Here is a 23,851-nt window from a genome sequence, read left to right on the forward strand (position 1 = left end):
ACTAAATAAATGCTATAATAAAGAAATATGATTAAATTTCTATTTTGTGTCACAAATATCTATCTGGAAAGTACTTTTATTTTTAAATTATGATTAAGATGCAGTATAATTTTTAAAGGTCATGATTTTACTACTTATTATCTACGTTTCCTTTGGTATGCCAGCATTTATACCTTCAGTTGTTGTTTTTTGGTTTTTGTTTTTTTTCCCAGTACCAGGAATCAAACTCACTACCTTATGCTTGCCAGGCAGGAGCTGTGCCACTGAGTTAAATCCCCAGCCCCTATACCTTCAGTTGTAAATAAAGATGATACATGCATATGTTAAGTTGATTATTGGTACATAAACTTACAAAATGTCTTTTTGGTGATGATTTTTTTCTATGCTCTTACCTTCTGGTATAAAAAAGCTAAAGGGATAAATATATATTTGTTTTTCTTCTCTACTGTCCTTTGGTTGGTGAAGGAATAAAAACATTTTTAAATGTACAGACAAACACTGTTAAGGATGTGTAATTTCAGCTCTCTGTCTCAATATCTTTTTAATTCTTTCATTACTTTCTTTTCCCAATTTTCACAGTAGCTGCCTAAATTTGGTCAGTTTCCTTTAAATTCACCCTGTACCCTCTCCATTGTCACTGTCAACAGATACCACACGTCTGGTTCTTTTAACCCAAATGTCCATCCACTGAGGAATGGATAAAAAACTTGTGGTCCTTTTATATAATGGAATATTACTCAGGTATAAAGAAGGATAAATTCAAGGCTTTTATAGGGAAATGGTCATAACTAGAGACCATACTCATAAGTGAAATAAATCAGACCTGCATGTGTAAGAATCATATTGTCTCACTAGTGTAAGACCTGAAAGAGTGAATAAAAACTAGGAGGTATGATAGACATTGTGAAATGAAAGAAAAATGCTCAAGAGTAAAGGACAACTGGGTATGTGGGAAAAGAGCACAGAAAGAAAGGGAAATTATGTAAGTATGTATATACAGGATAGCTAACATTGTTGTACTACTGTCTTCTATTGCTCTACAGAAAGGAACAATTAATGATTACTTGTTTGATCAATCTTGTATGTCTCTGTTTTCTTGAGAAACCACTTTGAAGATATCAATAAGCAATACAACAACCGTTGTTAATTTCCTACCACTTTGTCTATAACTCTGTTTTGTTTGTATTGTTCTTATGTTATTTTTTAAAAGGATGTTTGTTAATAAATTGTAAGTGATGTTGCATATTTCCTTTTTTATTTTATTTTAAGGGATAACAGAAGGAAAACATATTAACAAAAAGGTGATTTGTCAGCTAACAACTGCTAGTCGTGTGAGGGAGACATCTTGGAGAGACAGTACTGTTGAGCTTTCAAGTCCCTATAGCACCAGCTAACAGTTGACTATTACTATACCAGAGATCTTCAGAGAGGACCATCCTCTTGAGAGTTTTCAAGCCAAAAAATCATGAGAGACCATGAAAGTGGTCCATTTGGCTAACAACACAGTCAGGTCTTTTTTGTTTTTATTTCTCCAGGAAAAACAGTATAGAATAGAACTTGGTCAAAAAGTCCTTATTGATTATAGAAAATATAGAAATATTTTAGTTACTTAAATTTCAAAATTTAATATCTGTAGGAAGCACCTATCAGACCAAAGGCAATGCCAGCTGAGACGTTTATCTTTCCTTTTTCAGATCTCTGGTTTTCCTTAAATTAACTGAAATATGGCGTAGAATGACCAAGTAAGGAGTGTTAATAAGGAACTTTATCTGCTTTCAACTTTTTCTTTATATGTTGTCTCTTCACAGACATCTTATTTATAAAAGTTAACATTTTGCTTTCAATCACATTTGAGTGTAACTTTACAGATAAAGCGATATAAATTTTATACAGTGGGTAGAAAAAGAAATTCTCTACTGAAAATATATCTATGAGGCTGTTTATGATCATCAAATCCCAGCGATCATTTCCTCTGCATACTAACCCCAATAGGGGAGAAGTAAACCATTTCATTTTTGGTAATTTATAGTAGAAAAAATACTTATTGTTACTTTAAAGGAGGCTATATTGTAATAATGGTTTAAGATAAATCATGAATTCCATCTTCTTGGAAAATGAGTTGTCCTTTGCAATAACTTGCAGAGTACGCTAACTAATGCTGTTGTTCTACCAACAGAAAATCCAGTCAGATTTGACAAGTCATGAGATCAGCTTAGAAGAAATGAAGAAACATAACCAGGGGAAGGATGCCGCCCAAAGGGTTCTTTCTCAAATTGATGTTGCACAGGTATGTTTTATTGAATAAACTGTGTGGCTTGATTTATTCACACATTAAAGCATACTCATATATTAGGCAATGAGATTAGTAAAATTGAGACTGAGGACATTATTCGAATTGATTCCTATCATTATGGGCTTTTTTGCTGTGTACACGTTAAAGATAAAAGAAGTTAATTGACGATAGCTTACTTAGGATTACATTAAGAGAAATTATTGAATTCCTCTCTCAAATGTGTGTATTCTTTGTGTTTTATGATTGGGCAAAGGAGTTCCCTTTTTTTATTCCTATAGAATGTCAGAAATAAAGGAAAATCTAGTAACAAAATATTATTAGGTGTGTTATAGAAGACAAAATTAATCTGATGCATCCTTATATTGTCTTTCCAGAAAAAATTGCAAGATGTCTCTTTGAAGTTTCGATTATTTCAGAAACCAGCTAATTTTGAGCAGCGTCTAGAGGAAAGTAAGATGATTTTAGATGAAGTAAAGATGCACTTGCCTGCATTGGAAACAAAGAGTGTTGAACAGGAAGTAATACAGTCACAGTTAAATCACTGTGTGGTATGTATTTCTCGTGGCAAAGATTCAGCTTCCCCTTGACTTTCTATGTTAGGAAGAATTTGATGATATGCTTTTATAATAGAAAAATATTTTAGATAACTATAATATTATACTCTATAGACTGAAGATTATGAAAAAATTTGAGCCCATATTGAGAGACAAGAATTTTTACCAAATTAGTAGCCATTTAAGAACTATTCTAAAAATGCCCTTTTTTGACCAGGTATGTCATGGCACATGCTTGTAATCTCAGCCCTCTGGAGGCTGAGGCAGGAAGATTACTGGGTGTTCAAGGCGAGCCTGGGCTACATAGTGAACTCAAGGCCAGCCTGTACTACACAATGGGACCCTGCCTAAAAAATACCCTTGCTGAATCTATAATTCTGCTAAGGAATGTGTAGTATATAAAATGGGTACCCTTAGTTTATTTTAATGATACTTTGAATACATTTTATATGAAAATCCTGCATAAAGTATTTTAATCAAAAAGAACAACTGTGTAGTAGCTATCATATAATAATACACATTTCAGAAATAATGGGTGTTGGCATGTTTGTTAAGTGAAGTAATCTCTAATTCTTTAGGTTACCTGAGACAATTTAAAGACAAACAAGTTTGAGGGATAAAGCAAGATTATATTCTAGGTACTATTAATTGTAAATAATGATAACTTTTCATTCATCAGTGCTGAAATGCTACCAGACAACAGAGAATTAAAGATCAAGGAGTGATACAATTAAACTGTAGTATAAATATTCATGAAATTTTGGCATTTTCCAGCAGTGTCCCAGGTTACAGTTAGTAGAAATTCACCACGTTAGATGATCCTCTGACAATTTAAAAGCTGAGGTGTGAGAGTATCTTCTAGAATAATATAAGTGCTATTATAATTCTGTGGGTAGTAGGGACTCTCAGCTTATAAATTCACATAAAATGAGTATTACTAAAACAAAAGGGAAGAAGTTTATTTATTTAGTTGGTGTTTCTGCATCTATCCAACAATATAGACGAAAAACAGACCCCTTTAAATACACTTCACTCACATAACTATGAAAGGGAAAGCTTTCTTTTAACAAACACTGTAAAATAACTGTGTATATTTATTTGTGAAAAATACAAAGTTATTTTGTGCAATAATGGAGAAATTATGTATGTATCTATATACAGGATAGTTAACATAGTTGAACTACTGTCTTCTATTTCTTTGCTGAAAGAAAGAGTTAATGAGTCCTTGATTGATCTATATTGCATGTCTCTATTTGTTTTCCTGAGTAACCACTTTGAAGATATCAACATGTAATACAACAAGCATTGTTAATTTCATACCACTTTGTTTGTAACTCTGTATTGTTTGTATTGTTATTTTGCTATTTTGTAAATGGTTTTCTGTTTTTTAATGTTTTCCTTCTTTTATTTTTTTTTTTAAAAAAAAGAGCATTTAGGCTACATTTTAGTGGAATAATTACTTTAAATATTCTTACCCCCTAAATAGCAGTTTTGAAAATAATGATATACAGTGATTTTCTGATATTAGACAAGTAAGTGTAGGAACACCTGGAAAAAAATTTAAAAATTAATCGAAAACAAAAATTAACGAATTATACTATTACAGCGACTAACATTTGCTAAGTGAGAACTGTTCATTTTGTTCTAGGAACAAATATTTAATATTACCTCATAATATTTATTAACAGTAAATGTAAGCTGAAAACAACCTCATCTGTACTAATACTAAGGAAAAAGTTAGACACGCTGGTACATTGTTTCTACTTCTGGTTTAAATGTGAGGACCAATTCAAATAGTCTTTCCTTGGTTATCTTTGCTTCACAACTCATGTATATTTTCTTACTTAAAATACTTTCTGATATACATGGTAAGGATGACCTTGCCTTCAAGAAGATGTTTTTCACTTAAAGCAGCCTTGCTAATTTGAACACAAATAAAAGGAATAATTCTCCTTCTTAGTTATAAGTATATTTTGGTTTATTGACTGGAATGACCATAATGGCTGACAGTACCATCAGCGAACTTTCATAATAAATGCAAATCAGTAAGACAATTTTTTAAGTCTAAAGAGTAGGTCATTTGGGTATCTCTGATTGCAGAATTCACATAGTTGTCAACAAAACAAAAAAGGATTACAGTGTTTCCAAGTACTCATACGTTAGACACATTTTCTAAGATATAAGTAAAATATACTAAAAATAATTTGAAAAGCTCAGAAAATTCACAACATTAATTAAAGGATATTAACATCATTCATCAAAGAGAATATTAAGGTGAAAATAGGTTATAACTGTAACCTTAATTAATCAGAAAATTACTCAGACTTTTCAAAGTTGTTTTGCTATGGACATTTATTTTAAACTGAAATGAGAAAACCAACCCAATTTTATCCTAATTCTAAAAGACAATTACCTACGAAAAAGTTTGTCTCTCAAGAGGAATAAGTGATTAGAATTCAGATTTTGTACTAAATAAATACAAGTAGCAATATATAATGTAAACCATTGTACATACACATATATAGGTACACTTATGCATGTACATATACATATATAAACTACACATCTTTCCAGTACAATAGCTACAAAACAAAATTATGATGCCTACGGGCATTGGAGGTATAATAGCTAGTATAGCTACACTCCCAAGTTATGACATTTGCCACAAAAGTCTGTGTTGTAGCAACCCACTCCTCTAAAGAAGCACGTGTCCTTTGTGATTTCAAAATAATGTAATTTTAAATAATAGTCATCTATTTTGATAAGTAAATTAAGAAAATACATTTGTTGAAACTAAAATATATAAAATTGTTCTCTTCCTAATAATGGGTATAATTAAAACTATGATGTGACAATTTAGATGTTTCACCCAACTAAATTACAAACACTGTGAGACAACAGTGAACATACCTAACTTCCTTATCACTGAGTCTCCAATGACCCAATAATATCTGGTACATGCTAGATATTCAGTAAATACCTGGTGAGTGAGTGAATTCATTCATCCTAACTTATAGCTAGAATTATATTACCCTGGCACTTAAAACAGAAATCATATAACACATAGAAATGAACTTTATGATCTTGGACTAAGAAACTAAATATATACGGTGCAAGTTATACAGGTCTGTGTGTCTGTACACAGGAGAAATATTATATTAAAAGAAAATGCAAACACTAGATATTCAAAATACCTTCAAATACTGATCCAATAAACGTGGTAACATGCAACAGAAATAAGGTGATGAACACCTTAATTGTTTTTGTTACTAATATTAATTAATTTAACACTATTACATGTTATGATTTATGATGTTTTGTTCTTTGTTTTAATTTAGAATTTGTATAAAAGTCTGAGTGAAGTGAAGTCTGAAGTGGAAATGGTGATAAAAACGGGACGTCAAATTGTACAGAAAAAGCAGACAGAAAACCCCAAAGAGCTTGATGAAAGAGTAACAGCTTTGAAATTGCATTATAATGAGTTGGGTGCGAAGGTGAGAGCATATGACACCGAAAATGCTACGCTGCACTTTCCTTAGCATTATGGACAATTATCTGTGTAAATTAGGTATAATTAGGGCCTCAAACATTATTATTGTCATGCTCTTTCTCCCGCCCCCTCTCTTTTTTGCATATAGCCATGTGCAGTGTGTATGGGTAGTATTCATTAATCAATGAGAGTGTGCTCATAGTTTCATAGTTTGTAAACTATGTGAGGTTCAGGGATTATTTTTATTGGTCTATCATTGCGTTCTAAAGGGCTTCTTTGTTCCAAATTTTCCTTCTTTGCATTACATAAATCCACTTGTTGTTGTGGTTGTTGTTGTTGTGTGTGTGTGTGTGTGTGTTTCTTTTTGAGACAGAGTCTCACTACCCAGTTCAGGCTGGCCTTGAGGTCACTTTGTAGCCTGGGCTGGTCTCAAACTCACAACGGTCATCCTGCCTCAGCCTCCCGAGTGCTGGGATTACAAGCATGTACCACCACACCTGGCTAAATTATAATGATTTGAATACTGCTAAATATTGTAAACTATGAAATCTATTTATATTTGATCTAACAGAGTTGACACCTTCCAGGTAGACCATATTTAGAGCAATGAATTTGGCACCAAAGAACGCCTTGCATAATCCACCCCACTTGTCTAATAAGATAGCATGGAGAGACAATTAATCCTATTTTCTGTGATTTTGTTTTCATTGCACTGATAAGTGTATCATGAATAATTTTATCTCACTGTTAACTAAAGTTGCTTTGAGTTGATTTTTATATAATGTAAGATAAAAGTGTAATTTTACTCCTTTGCATGTTGAAATCCCCTTTTTTTCAGCACCATTTATTGAACAGACTGTTCTTTGCCCATTGTGTACTCTTGGCATCTTTTTTGAAGACCAGATAATTGTTGATGTGAGATTCATTTGTGGGCTTTCTTTTCTGTTCCTTTATTCTGTGTGTCTGTTGTAATGCTAGTAATATGTTATTTAAATTACTAGAGCTTTGTACTGTATTTTGAAGTCAGATAGTAGGATCATCCTAACTTTGTTCTTTTTGCCCAATACTTTGCTGTTTGTCTTTCCTAATTCCACATAAAAGTTTATTTTACCCAAAAAAATCATTGAAATTTGCATAAGAATCCTATTGAATTTAATGATAACTTTGGGTAATAAAAAATTTTAACAATATTATCTCCTTAATCTATGATCATAGGATATCTTTACATTTATATATGTTCCATCAATTTATGTTATCAGGGTATATATTTTTCAATATATTTTTTAAGTTCCTTGGTAAAAGTTATTACAAGCACAATTTTTATGTTATTATAACTGTGGTATTTTCTTGCTTTCCTTTGGAAATTTCTTGTTAGTGTATAGAAATGTTACTGAATTTTTTTCACATCTAAATCTTTATTGACTTTACTAGTTTGAATAATTTTTTAAAACCTTCTATTTTTATGTATATGATTATTTCATCTGCAAACTCAAATAATTAAACTTTCCAATTTGCTAATTATAAAAAGTAATCATAAAAACTTGAGTTGTCAACATTAAAAACTGACCTGACCTTTTCTCTATCATTATTTTGTTTTCTGATATTTAGGTAAGAATTTCCGGTGCTCAGTTAAAATGTAAAATATTCAAGTTATAATATTTATTTCTTCTAAAATTTACCATAGTGAAGTGTTTCTGAAGACAGACATTTTAACCTGAATTAATATTACACAATATGTATATATGTGCATAACTCAAAACATCATATTATTTCATTAATATGTATATATTATGCTTCTCTTTGTCAGTTAAAGATTGATTTATGTAAAAATGCAAGTTGCAATACCTTCACATTATGTAGTATATGATAGAGTATTTTCTTAGTAATTTCAATAATGAGCTTATTTTCTTAAACTTACTCTGTATTATTTGTTTTTATGGTAATTTCTCAGTAAATACTTATTTAAGTACTGTGATGTCTCTAAAGGTGGAGCTAGTTTATGGTAGTTTTACTTTTGTGATGCTTAGTGAAGAAGAATAAATCAGTGATGGATAAATTTTTGGCCTGAGGACCAAATGAGGAAAACATAAAACTAGACTTTCCCTTTTTTTGGGGGGGAGGGCATTCACTGGGAATCAAACTCAAGACCTTTTGCTTGCCAGTTAGGCACTGTGTCACTGAGCTATATCCCTGGCACAAGACTAGACTTTCAAATGTGTAATTTTATTGTGACTGAGCTGAGCCCCATGGGGATGGAAAGTTACATTTTCACAAGTCTATTTTCTAACTTTACTGAATGTAAAATCATTGGAAAATTGCCACCTCATTTCACAAACAAATGTAAATCTTTGTCTGTATTTGAGAAGTAACCATGCATAGGCAGATTTCTAATATTTCATCTTGAAAGTAGATTGATGAATATGGTTTCAAGCTATTAATTGTCGATTGCTTGTCCCTGAAAATAAATTTTAGATTTAAATATAAATCTGAAATATAATTATTGTTTTATTTTGATATATTTTTGCTGTCATCATATAACAAAATGTTCTCATATTTTTGCAAAGATAAGGAACACTGATACTTGACCAATAGCAAAGATGATTATAATTTTGATAGATGATACCTTTCAACTGTTTGCTTAGTCCAACAAGGTTCTTTTGAATAAGACCCCCTCATGCCCTTCTAGACAAATCTGTCCTTATGTTGGAGGTCACACCAGGGAGAAAAGATATCTACATTTGATGTCTCATTCCAGTATTTATCAATTTTCACAGGTGACAGTTTTTTCCACATTTGCAGTAAATTTTGGAAGACAGAATAATCTCTAGTCTCTAATCAATTGGAAATCAAATAATCTCTAAGATTAACCGTAATGGTACAATTTATTCAATTTATGAATACCAATTCTCTTTATGTTCAACTCTGTATACTTCCAGCAGTGTGTCCTCTGCTAAAGTTATATACGAATGAGTATCTCTTTCTTATTAAAAAAGCATTTTGGGAAAAGTGACACTCTCAGTTTACATATTTAAATATAAATTATTGTCTGTTCCATAAAGAATTTCCAGAAAATATTTGCCTTTGCAAGAGTAAATTTGACATAAAATAATGTAGAATAAACTGGTTAGACTTTAAAGCAGTAAAAGTGATATTAGAAGATGATAAATGCCCTAAATTGGTTATTATTAAGAATTAAATGACTCTCATAATGATATAAATCCCTATTTATCCCTGGAAGTACATATGTGAGAGTTTGTTTATTAAAGCAAATCAAAGGTTCTTAGTAATATCATAAAAGCAAAATAAAAGGATTACTAAGAAACCATGATTTAATACCATGCCAGAATATAGCAAAATTATATGTTAGAAATTTTTTTAATAAAATATAACTTTAGAAATATTAATGATTAAGGGATCATGTATAGGTATGTACAGTGTAAGTCACATATTCCTTGGCAGAGAAAAAATAATTGACTGCATATTGACCTTCACGGCATCTTCAACATTGTCCGTTTCTTTTACAAAAGCAAAGGCAATATGTGATTTCTTTTTATAAAAGATAAACGCTTCAGTTTTAATCCATTTTCGAATTTATGTTGTTGTATTTGCCTTAATTCACCATGTTACATTTTTGTAGTATCAGCTCAGGCTGACATAGCTAAACCTGATAGACTTGGTGGATCAAAAACTAAAAATTTATTTCTCATAGTTTTTAAGTCTGAAAGTTCAAGACCAAGGTCTAAGCCTCTTCACTCCCTGAGGAGAAGTCTTCCAGGCTTGCAATTGGCTGCCTTTTCACAATATCTTCACTTGGTGGCAAAAAAAAAGAGATCACTGTTCAATTCCTCTTGGTGCAGAGTCTCCATCCTAGTAGAGTCTCACACTTACTACCTCGCTCAATCTTAATTACTTCCTGAAGACTAGATATAGAGACTTAAAACAGTAATGTGGCCTTTAGGCACCATTTGTTCCATAGTACCTTACAGTACATGATTTTCTTATTTTAAATATCAACAACTCAGCTTAATTGTTCAATGGATAAAAATGGAATAGTTTCTTTGTCAAAGTATAGTTAATTTTATTGACATATGTCATATTTGTCACCCATGAAATAATACCTATAATTCCTTTTCTGGCTTATCAGTGCCTCATCTTTTAAGGAAATATACATGGATAGGAATACTTATCCTCCCCAAAACACGGTTGTAAGGGGTCAGAAAACAATGACTACTGGAACGGTTTGCTGCAGGTGGCACTCTTTCAAATGTGCATATTCCCCACATACACAAAAGTTGTAACACTCAATTTTCCTTAAGGTGGCAGTGTCTGCTGTCTTTTAAGAAACTGTTAAAATGGATATAAACAAAATATAAATAAATAAAATCAATAATGCATTAGCTCTGGGAAGATAGAATTTCCTTGAAATATTGAATCCAGGAGCCTTTTTTACTAACGGTAAATAGAAAAATAGCTTCGCAGAGAAACGCACCATAAGGTGTATTTCTTTTTTCTCACACATACACATAAAATTCTTACATTCAAAAGGGCAGAAGCATTTGCTTTCCTTAATGGAAAAATAGAAGTGAAAATCTGTAAGCAGAACTGGATTACCAGTCTCTACAACTAAACATTTCTTGTGTACACATTTCTCTTAAAGAGAATGAAGGAATTCATTCAAAATTAGAAATTTATATCGGGGGTTTTGGTGTCCTTTCATGGTTATGGATAGATACTTCTTTTGCCTGTGTTATGTATGTACGTGTAGATGTATATATGTTCATGAGTGTGTAGTCAGTGCTCTTTACTATACACAGGATAAGAGGCACATGAAAGGCATGCGCTTGTGCTACTGTTTTAACCAATTTCCTTGCAGTTGAGGTTAATTTGAACTCTATTTCTCATATGGCTTAGCAAAATACTTATGTTTTTGATATTTTTCTTTACCAGTAAAGTAATAAAATAAATGGCAATAAGACTTTTGCCATCTACCTTCAGGTACAGTTACTCTGGATCCTCCCTGGAAGGAAATAATGGTATAAAAGAAAGTACTGAACTGTTACGATATGTAAAGCTATCTAAATTTTTTTGTGCTTTTACCCTAACAAAAGCCCTTACAATGTGCTAAATAAAATGATTCTATTTAACAGATGTGTAAGCTAAGGTAAATGAAGTATCTTGCTGAGGATCTTAGGCAAGTTGAAATTCCACTGGGTATTGCAGAGCCCAATATGCTTACACTCCACCATGCTGCCTGTGTAGTGTCAAATATTTACACTAATGCTCAGATTCACAGCTTTCATGACAGAAAAATAAGTTTGTTTTTTTTTTTTCACATACTCAAAGGAACATAACAAAACAGGAACAAACTTAGCATAAGAGCAAATTCTTTAATTTATACTGGTTATATTTTCTGCCTTGCGGGTAACAGTTTACGAGTTTTTCTTTCATTTATTACCTCATACAGCATACAAAATGCACTTAGACATTTCTTTGTTTGAGGAATGGAAAGGAGATTAGTAGAGTAATTTACATAGGCATGAGGTAAGGATTACTTGTTTTTCCAATTTGAAATTTATCTGGCTTTTTCTAAGTTGATTATCAAAAGAACCAGCCATTTTTATTAAGCCCAACAACCAACAACTTAACAAAATATAGGCATATCTGGAAAGGCAGTGTATAGTTACAAATGTGGGCAGTCTCTGTGTGAGTTTATGGAAGAATTTGCTTGTGAGGGTCTTGTTTTTAAACTCTGAGCACACTGAAGCAGGAAGCAATCTAGGATGAAGTTTTGCTTTCCTTTATTAATCGAAGTGAGAATTTTGGATTTGCAAGTATGTTTTTGCCCTTATTTGATTAAAATTATAGTTAAGGAGGAAATGGCCTATGCTTGGCATTTTTTTTTTTTTACAAAATTAAGGCATTTAAAGACATACTGACAATAAAATTGATCACTCTAACCATTGCTCACGGATACTATTACCCCTACAGAAATAATAACTTTCTCTATTGTGATACATTACAGACAACAGCAAGTTTCACTTTTATGTAGAAAATCATAAAGTATCTTGCTCATTTTTTGACACTAGGTTTTCTATAGTAAATGGAATATATGTTCCCTTTGATTCTTATCATTCTGATCATTACAGACTTTGGCCACATATTATGCTTTACTTAGATTAGAGAGAAGTAAATATAACTTTTTTCTTCTATGCCAAGAAATTCAAGACATCACATTTTAGACTATGACCTCACCTGACTTATATTGTTTTTATTTACTATGATTTTAAGATCTTATGAATTTTTCTAAAATATCATGTTAAAACATGTAAGAACATACTCTTTAAATGGCAGTAATGTGAAAATTCCAATTAAGTACCTATAAATAAACATGAATGGAAAACTAAATCAAATTACATTTTATTATCATTCCCTTCAGGTAACAGAAAGAAAGCAACAATTGGAGAAATGCTTAAAATTGTCCCGTAAGATGCGGAAGGAAATGAATGTCGTGACAGAATGGCTGGCAGCTACAGATATGGAACTGACAAAGAGGTCAGCAGTTGAAGGAATGCCGAGTAATTTGGATTCTGAAGTTGCCTGGGGAAAGGTAAAACTTTTATTACTGAAGGTTATTTCCAACATACATGAAAACACATAGTTACATGTTTTTTTATAAGGAACTTTTAATGTCCCATAATAATAGAACTGTGAATATTATCTTGGTTCATTTTAACCCTTCTTAAAAACTCATCAGTAATGCAGTCTAACTCCATGTGCTGTATTTCAAGACCACAAAAAAAACCAATAGTTAGCTTTAGCAAAGGTCTCTACAAAGCTTAATTGGCATTAGTCCTTAGAAATAAACACATCAAAGGGCCTGTCTGAACACCTGTATCTGAATGTGCCCCCACCAGTTACCTCAGCTGGAGTCCTTTCCTAACTTCCCTCTGTCTTCTAACTAAAGCATTTTTCTGAAAGGCAAAGCAAGGCAAAGTGAAGCAAAGAAAATAGGAGAAATGTGAAAAGATATATCAGCTAGGTGTGCTGGTACATGCCTGTATCCCAGCACTCTGAGACGCTTAGACAGAAGGATCACAATTTTGAGCCTAGTTGAGGCAATTCAGCAAGACCATGTCTCAAAAAATTTATATATATATATATATATATATATATATTATATATATTTGGAACAATGCTTGGTAGTAGAACATTACTGAGTTACAGACAGACAGAAACACAGGAAGGAAGGAAGGAAATCATTAATTATAAAGACAGCCAGAGATAAGGTTCTATGTTCTCCTACCTTGCCTAAGCCTAGACTTCCCAGAAGGACCCAACAACTACAAAGAGGACGAGAGCATAGTGACTATGGACAGTTGGTCTGAATAGGACTTGAAAGCTCAGCAATTTGTCAAGGTCAAAATCAAAACATATCTCAAGGGATCTGTGAAGAGACTATCATTTCTATTACAGAAGGGCATAGGCCCGCCTTTCACCTTCAAAGGGTAAATTCCTCTCCTTTCTTTGAAAGCCAGCCAATCAGACATTTATTGTCGCCTAGAAATTTAAGGTCAAAGCACTCATATCTTAATCTTCTTTTCTTCTTTTTTTCCAGTTCATTCACTACTATATTATTTGAAAGTGCTACAAAAAATAGCTGATACTAATAACATGTTTCCATCTCAAAGTTTATGAAGGCGTTGGACCATTTAGGTTTAAAAAGTCATAGTACTATATATCCACTCTTGATTTTTTAAAATTAACATACATCTGCCTATATTAACTAGCTGTTTAAGAAATCTGTACTTTATTTTAAATTCAGAATGGCTATCCATATTATCTAAACTTGACAAATTGTAAGTCCATTATACAGCATTTAGAATCATATAATGGGGATAAAATTAAAATCTAGTTTCACACAGATTTAAATAGTGAATAGTAGAGGATTTTTATTGTATAAAAATTTTCAAATATATAGTAGCAACTAACATTCTCTTTGTTTCCATTGAGAATAAATAAGTGTTAGAGTTAAGATTTTTAATTACAGCTATTATTTCAGTAACATATTATATGAGATAATTATAGTAAGGAGTACACAGAGGGTACAGGTTAAAGTTATATCAGCCTTAATTTCCTCTCATGATTCAAACATATATTATATCTCCATTGATTTTTTAGATTAAAATTACAATAACAATTATATGCTCAGATACCGGCTGGACTGGTGAAAGTAATAAGCCAAGAAAAAGCAGCTCAATGAATATATATATATATATATATATATATATATATAAAATTCATGTAAGGTTTGTAGTAGTTCAGGGTAAGGGAAATAGACTTGCTACATAAAATCATCCCAGGGCTTGGCTCATTTTCAGTTGATCATTTTGCAATCATCTCTGTATTTGTATTACCAGCTTACCCACCACTGACACACCTTTTCTGTAGCTCAGGATAAGAAAGTTAATAAAGTAGAGGACAACCAGTTCTCTTTTAATGATGCATTATAAAAGCTCCATGCAGTATTTCTGCTTTTATTCCATTTGCAAGAACTCACATAACCCTATCTACCCATCAGGGAGGATGACAAAATATGATCTACTTGAGTGGCTTTGTATCCTGCTGGAAACAAACTGTACCAGAAAGAGTAGAGAGAATGCATTCTGGGGAGAAATTATCCTGGACTGAACCATGTCAGACGCTCCTTTGATATCATTAGAAAAGACAGAAAAAAGGCCTGTGTGACCTTTCTCTTTATAACATACATGACGTAGTAATGACAGTTCTTAGCTTATGTACACGGAAAAAACAAACAAAAGATTCCAAGATTTTTATGACCTATTAAATAATTAAATATAGTAAAATATACATGGGACATATGATAATGCTATGAAGAGATTCATGAAAACCATCGAGACTTCGTTACCAGTTATCTTATTTCCAAGGGTCATATCTATGATTACTTCTTTCAAAGTGAGTAGGTCGCCTAGATCAGAGGGCTGCCAAAACTAACCACTGCAGAATAGTGTTCTAAAAAACAGAAATGTAATTTCGCACAGTTCTGGAGGATGGAAGCCTAAGATTAGGGTGTCAAGGGTGGTTTCTTCTAAGCTCTCACTTTTTCTTACAGAATGAGCATCAGATTTTTCCCTAAACAGTATTCCCTCTGAACATGTTTGTATCCTGAATTTCTCCTCTTATAATGGCACCAGTCATATCAGATTAGGCATCAGCTTGACTTCATTTTAACACAATTCCTTCTTAGAATTGCTCTCTCCAAATATGGTCACCCTTTGAGGTGCTGGCAATTAGGACTTTGTCATATGAATTTTGGGAATATACAGTCCAGCATATAACAATGGAGGATCTCTATAAATGTAATGTCAAATCTTATCATAATGTTGCACAAAGGAGCAGAGTCAGGTATGAAGGGAATTTGAAAAACTGTTTGCAGTGTACATCAGGCTACAAGAAACTTTAAAATAGCTCACAAACGAATTCTTTATTCCAGCATCCCCATAAATTCATTGACTAAGTTACCTAATCAGGTATTTTTGCATTCATTTCATCCTAAAATTAATAAAATACACAAAATACCATGCTGAAGACATTTGTAGATTTTTTTGTCATAGAGAATGCTTGAGTAGTGTGGAGATGTTTCCAGTGATTGATTTCTTAATTCCTTGGTTCATTCTCAATTAACATCTTTGCAGGGTGGACAGGGAACTTGATTCTAGCTATAGGTCTCATCTGCTATCTTAAAGGATAAGTGTCAAATGTTTTAAAAGTAAATTGCTCAATCATTGGAAGTGCTCTATATTAAATGTATTTGTCCATCACTCTCAAGTAATTTTGACTTAAGAAAATTTGAATATATGCAGTCAAATTATTTTTAAACTGTTTCATTTAATTCTACTGAGTTTTTCTCAATTGTGTTGATCCAAGAACATTATATCTATTTTTATAAGAAAACATATGAATGTCTCAGCAGCGAAATTTTATACACAAAATTTCAGTTGCCCTCAAGATGATTATTTGACCTTTCTCAGATAGAAGCCCTTCAAGTATACTGACTGAAATTAAATACTTTCACTTTTATTTTACCCTATTTTAGTTATATTTATTATGCACCAAATTACAGAAAGAAATATTTAGCAACATACATATAGCACAACTGGGAAATCAAAAATGAATTAAAAAATAAGTAAGTGGAAACTAATTGCAAGAAAATATTTGTACAGAAATATGTCCACAATATCACATAGATGGTAAATGAGAAAGAACGAAGCAAAAAATTCAGCGGCAAATTGCCTACCAGACAAAACCAAAAAGTAAGCATATTTATGAGACACATGCATCAAATTACACAATCATTATGATAAATTTTAACTTTCCTAATATTCTGATAGAATTTTCTAGAACTTTGATTGTGTACAAAACATGCAGTGATTACAAATAATATATTATCCTTGTCAATATCATTATTTATTTTGCCATATTTCTATCACTCTGCCTCTACACAATACAAAAACATAGTGCTAAAGCACCATTAGAGAAAATGATTCTGTCAACAGGATCAAAGATTAAAATACAAGCTTAAAGTACTCTGAAATAATTTTGTTCATAGTCTAGATTTTTCTAAAGAAATAGCCAGGTAACTTTATGATATGCAGCAACTGAGATTTAAAATGCGACCAGGAAACTGAAATATTAAATATAATTAGAATAGAATTTTCTTCAGAAAATAATTTCCTTCTGCAGCTTTCCTCTGGAAAAAAAAAATCATATTCTTTCCAACTGACAACAAATTCGTACACTCTGCTGTGTATCTTTGTGTAAAATAAGATTTTATCATCATGTTTATGGCATAGCACTAAAAGGCTTCAATAGTCAGCATTTCTAACAACACAAAGTTTTGTGTCAGTAACAAACATGAAGACATTGAGTACTGAAGACTTTCAGTTCCAAGCATAAATGAAAAGAGAAAAATTCACCATCAACAATGCAAACATATGTTGACTTCCTTCAGAATCTGTGTGAGTTTCTCAGTGAACAGATTTACTTGAAATCACACTTGGGATACTCAGCGATAAAACTACTGAAAATAAAGTTCATTAATACTCTTAGTTGATAATGTTATATAAAAGATTGTTTGAGAATTTATAGAAGTGCATGAAGTATCAGGAATTGACTTTGCGATGATGTGCCTTTGAAGATCAAAACTAGTGAAGTTTGACAATAAAGCTGTAATAAAAAACCGGGAAAGTCACCCTTAAAACAATACAGATTTCACTAATTTCTAGTAATATAGATTTGACTATTTTCATGTAATATAAAAATTTTAGAGTATTTTTCTTCCTAAGCAGCCATGTTTTATAACTGGGGGAGATTCCTATCTCCATTAGAAAAGTATTGGGACCTTTACAATTCATTTCAGTTTTACCTGCACTATTAAGGTGAGGAAGGAAAGTTTAACAATAAATTAAAATCTAGGCTGTGTTATTGTATATATTCATGTACAGTTCTATACCAATATCCTTCTCATTACTGTTCACACCAAATCTTTAAGGATCTTCAGTACTTGAGTTTTGGCAAAGAAAAAAAAATGAGCATGATTCTGTAATATGCAGTTGGATATTTCATCTGTCTCCCCAGGCTGTGGGTAGCCAGATGACTAGGATTCTATAATGCAATATATCATAGCACTCATGCATCCTTGAGACTTCTCCATGTGCTGCTGGATTTTATTCATGCGTTAATTTAACATTGAATTTTTCATCAACTGTTTGTAAATCACCGTTCCTGTAAAAAAAATTGACCAATACCACCAAAATTCCAAGAAAGTCCCTTTAGGATGGCCAAAAAAACAGTCATCCTATTAAAGTCTTGGCCTAGCCCCAGTCTCCTAGAATGTGTAGATGGTGAACAGCTTAAATAAAAGAGTCACTAGTATGATTTCGGGGAGGCTCTGCAGAGGTCAAAATTCTCTCAGGGAGTAGAGACTATTTGGGAGTAGTATAAGCTGAAAATGGAGAATTTCTGTGAAGATAGAGCCAAAGAAAGCATGTGAGTAGTCCATTTTTGTAAAAGTACTGCAAGTTTTACACTTTTGATTACTCTATCTCAGAAGGAATCAGTATAAAGAGCTGCAAGTCACTGAGTGTAATAATAATGTCCGAAAGTAAAGTTTGCTGACAATGATGTTGTTTCCCATATTGTAAATAAGTAAACGATGCAAAAACTCCAGTAGCCCTATCTTTGATTCTGAATTATCTTCTTAAGGTACTCTAAAGTCGCACCCAATTTGTTATTTTTCCTAAGGATTTGGCAATTGTATGGTTCCGGGCTCCTCAATATGAGGGAAAATGTTACTCTGAGACCATTAAAGGAGCTGACTGACTAGGGATAATTCCAATTCTAGCCAAATTTTTGAGCTTCTTGCTAGAGAAAAATATTTAAGAGATTCACTTAAGATGAAGGTAAATCAAACTAGAGTCAGATGAGCCGGAGCAGAGATGGACAAACTGTAGCTGATGGACCCAATACATTTTTTTTGCCTCTTTTTGTATAATGATATTTATCCAATGGTATACATATGTACAAGGAAACATACAATGGAATTTCCATATAAAATTGCTTGGGAAAATGAAGAGTATTGCATGATACAAAAATATAGGAAATTCAAACATCAATATTCATAAATTAAATTTTACTGGTATATAGCCACTTCCACTTATTTATTTATTATCTGTGGCTACTTTTGCTGGAATACCACAATAGCAGTAATAGTTGTGACATAAATGTCACAGCCCACAAAGCCGAAAATACTTACATTATGGCTATTGACAAGAAAAAGAAAAAAAAAATGAATGTGCCAACATCAGAACCAGAGGAAAGCTAATGTTAAAACAATGTAAGCCTGACTATGGATTTTTGCTATTTTTCTTCCCTGGATAAATATCAGGAGATTGGTATTGCTAGCATCCTTTTGATACACCAGAGATATTGTAGGAGTAGTCTTTCCTAAGTATAATCCTTCGTTTAAGTTTTGCTCCTGCTCAGAATTCAGTAGTCAAACATTCAAAACCATAAATGCTACAACAAAAACATGTTCCTCACAAAAGATACTGGGTCATGCATCACACAATTTTGGATGTTTAAAAGTAGAATCTACTTGGAGAGATCTCTAAACCCAAGAATATCTGAAGTGTTCCGTGTCAGATGCTTAGTGATCCTACAAGAGAAAGAATGAGAGAACTTCCAAAAAGACCTAGGATGAGTGCAGGGATGAACAACTGAAATGACAGCTACAAGCAAGATAACTATGCTCTCTGGTTTCACCCTGCAAGCTCCATTCCTGACTGCAGGTATAGAAAAAACATTTCAAAAGTCCAAATTGTTAAAAAGCTAAAGGAAAACATTTTAAAATTAAAGAATCGGGAGGGAGAGATTATACAATTATAGCAGAAATGAGATAAATGTGTGATAATGAGAATTGAAAAGACAAACTAATAATGGTTTATTTTGAATTCGTAAAGCCAGGTAATCCTTCCACAGTATTTTACAATTCAAAGAGTACACTTAAAACAGAGTAGCATTAAGGAGAGAAAAGTTAATATTTTGAAAAAATGGGCTATGTTTATCTGCATGGTCTGGACATCAGAGAAGTCATGAGGGAGGTGTTACTGTCACATTTGTATCCTGCTGGTGAACAGAGATTTTCCGTTTCATACCTCACAACACCCTATTATAGAAGTTTACCAAGTTGAGATCAGGAATACTGATGTCTATAGAGTATAACTGATGGGAAAAATGGTAGGCAGCTGGATTACTAGCATTTGAAGAGTTTGACTATAGGCAGTGCACAGGATCTTTGAGATGTAGTGATAAACTCGACTCTCTGGGACTATGATATAGACATTACTGATTCACTTGAGTACAGGAAAAATATTTTTTGGTCATTGTTGCTTCCTATGTGCAGACACAGTTTAACATATCGTACATGGCCATTAAATATCTGTTTGAACATAAATTGTGATTCAACAGATAAAATACCAAAGCATTTCTAGGGAGAAAAGAAAAATGCTTATCTGTATTTAAAACTGGTCAAGTTTTAGAAAAAATGAGAACATGAATAATCTTATCAAATGCTCCCATTTTGTACATGAGGACAAAGAAGTACTGGTGCATAGTAAAACCTTAAGCATCTCTGATTCCATCGACTTTTCCACTATACCAAATTGTTAGAAAACTCATTTACTAGTGATTGTAAAGCAATATAACTCTAAAATACCACAAAAAGTATTCATTATCCACAAAAATATAAACTAAACTATGGTAAATTTAAATGTCAATCTTCATAAAATGAAACTATGTACATTTATCACCTATTGCAGTCTGTAGTCTGTTCCCACTGACATTATTTTGGATTTCAAGAATTATTTTTTAATGTCTTAACATCATTCTTATTAGTTGTATATAAGGAAATCAATTTTGAATTTCCATTTAATGGACAAAAATGTTTAGCATATGAATTTAACGTGAAAATATAGCAACAAGAAAGTCCATGAATATGTAATTAAATGGAAGTTTCTTTCTCTAATGATAATGATGTTTGTAAAAGTTGAATCTATTTGATTTTCTGCTTTTACCACTAATACGTTTCACATATTATTTCTAATTCAGTTTCATTCACCAAAACTCCTAAGTCAGTTGAATAATGCAGTTGCATTAAATCCCTTCAATATCCATGGAGGCATCTGAAAATTAAAATGGTCAAGTATGTTTACCTGGAAAGAAGTTTGGTTGTATAATATATTGAAACCATCGGCTTTTATGATAATTCATATTTATCTTTTTTGATAAACTTACCAATAGATTTTATTAACAGTAGTGTTAGTATACAAAGAGTTTTCAGAGAGGACACACATAGAAATTGCCAAATTTATTTCAGAGTATTAAGTAGTATAAAATAATTTGTGCATTAATTGTTACTTATTTAACAAATTATTGTACTACGCATATTTATTTCATAGACATATTTTAGAATATCCAACATCAAGAACAATTATTAGTTTCTTCAATTACTTTTGGATTGCCATTTCACTTCTAAGATTAAATGACTATCACCCAGTAGAACCTCTTGACAGAATTTGCCCATTTTACAGTGGTTCTCGGGCTGGGGATTTAGCTCAGCGGCAAAAGCGCCTGCCTGGCAAGCGCAAGGTCGTGAGTTCGGTTCCCGGTACCGGAGAAAAAAAAAAAAAAAAAAAAAAAAAAAACAGTACAGTGGTTCTCAACATTGAAGACATGTTGAAATCACCTGGGAATCCTGAAAAGCATACCAATGTTCACAACACACTCCCAGAGATTCTGGTTTAACTAATCTGTCCAAGTGTAGCTAGTGACTCTAATATTCAGCATTCTAGATAATGCCATACAGGCAAAGTCCATGAATTTCAAATAGTCTGATAGGACCTACATTTAGTTCAGTCAACTATATCCTGTATTGTTTTTAAACAATCAGCTTTCACTTTAAAGAAATCTGGTTTTTGCTCCTAGTTGCTAGATTATCTGGATAATTGCCTCAACTCATCACTCCTTTTAGCTATAAAAGCATGCAAAGTATTACTTATTTCTAAAGTCTGTTACACTATCATCCTCATGAAAAATTACATATCTTTTTTAAGGAGAGCACAGTAATTTATCTGTGAAGTGAAATAACACTAGCAGATCATTAACTTGGTACAATGAATGCATCAAGCAGCTGTTACTTAGAAAATAGAACATCTGTTAAATGCCATTGAAGCCACTATTCACTGTCATTATAGTTATAGCTATAATTTCTATTCTGCACATTCTACTTTCATGAAATTCTTCTTTAATAGACAATACATTATTAATAAAAAGTCAATACGCATTACTATAAAATCCACTAGTTAATGTTTTATATTCTTCTTTAATCTATCATTATATTATTCCATCACATGAGCCTAATAGTAAAATATGTCCTAAACCTCAAGCTATGATAGAATAATGCAAAGGCCTGAAAAAACAATTAATATTAAATTTCAGCATGTTCAAGACATATTAGGTTGTACAACACACCATTAACTTGGTCTCAGCTGTTGAGGATGAAAACACACACATTTCCACTTTAAAGGTAATTATAAACTGTATATTTTAACTTCACTTAAAAAACCTTCCCATATGTATGAATGTATTATATATATATATATATATATATATATATATATATATATATATATAGTGTACCTAAAAGGTAAAAGAACTCCACTGGTCAGAAATGATGTAATATTTTCATAGACTGTGCAAAATTTAGATGGCTACTGGATCCTTTTAAGATATCTTCACTGACCATATTAGTTGATCCTTCATCTATATTACAGGGAACATGCTCAAGGGCTAAAGAGCTGAAATGCAAATTTAGTAGTGTCCTAGTGGTACAGGGATAGTTATATAAGAGTTCACAGGCATATGCTTGCCTAAATGTGGAGAGGAGTAAGACACAATATCTAGAGCAAGCAATGCTGAAGAGGTTAAAAACTTTTAAGAACAGGGGTTGAGAATAAAAAGATATCACACAGAGAAATTACCCTGAGAATGTAAGGCCTGGAAAAATTCCCAGAAAATTTGTGGAAAGTATTAAAAAAGTTCAGATAATGAGAAATGGGTCAGGAAGAGGGTCAGGCCCCTGGAGGAAAATATTTGTGCATTTTTTCCAATGAGAGCAGCTAATTATCCCATGTTTTACCATTATACCTGTAAATAAAATCTGAGAAAATGTTTTCACCCCTTGAATGGCATGGTTCCCAGAGACCAACAATTGATGTAGCTCATAGATGGGAGAAGGAAGTCCGAATGTTTTTTTCATAATTCCCCTGAACATAGGGCATGTTTTCACAAGAAGAAATTTAACCTAGGTTGCGCATTACTTCATTAAAAAGATGTTAGAGTGGCATTTAAATTGTCATGATTAGGATATAGATAGAAAATTTATTTGAAATCATGAAATTTAGGGCTTAATATTTATACTATTCTAGAGCTATCCTTTTATAAATTATACACAAGGAAAACAATAATGTGTTAGAGCAGTTGGCAATTTACAATTATATTTGAATTTTATTCATACCAGACATTTTTCTTTTGTTATGAAAACTCTTTGTGTAGGTATAAGGTCCACATTTATTTACCCTTGCATCTCCAGAAGTGAACTTATAACCATCTCATTGGTCAATAGAAAACACAACCCATATAATCTAGCTTTTTATTCATCCATAAAATCAAGCCTTGGAGCTAACTTATTACTGCAGGAGGAAAAGTAACTAAAGGGTCTGAGCTATAAGTTAGTCAACCTTTTAGTTAATGAATTTGAAGTATCTCCTTCATCATAAATGTAGACCTTCCAGAACTTTCTGTATACTTCCACAAAACATGAGAAGAAACCATGTGTGCTGAGGATCGAATTCTTTTCAAAAGGAGGATGTGTCATGA

At 32.2% G+C, this 23,851-nt stretch overlaps 1 protein-coding gene across 1 annotated transcript in view; it reads left to right on the forward strand.

Annotated features, from left to right (window-relative positions):
• The window catches only part of Dmd (dystrophin), a 2,013,932-nt gene that overhangs the window by 775,091 nt on the left and 1,214,990 nt on the right, over positions 1-23,851 (forward strand). Inside the window, exons 31-34 of the mRNA XM_013507710.1 lie at positions 2,177-2,287; positions 2,668-2,841; positions 6,186-6,341; positions 12,774-12,944. Coding sequence (XP_013363164.1) covers positions 2,177-2,287; positions 2,668-2,841; positions 6,186-6,341; positions 12,774-12,944 — 612 coding nt within the window. The remainder of the gene's footprint in view (positions 1-2,176; positions 2,288-2,667; positions 2,842-6,185; positions 6,342-12,773; positions 12,945-23,851) is intronic.

The sequence above is a fragment of the Chinchilla lanigera genome, unplaced genomic scaffold (genome assembly GCF_000276665.1).
Source record: "Chinchilla lanigera isolate Chin_1 unplaced genomic scaffold, ChiLan1.0 scaffold00134, whole genome shotgun sequence".
NCBI lineage: Eukaryota > Metazoa > Chordata > Mammalia > Rodentia > Chinchillidae > Chinchilla > Chinchilla lanigera.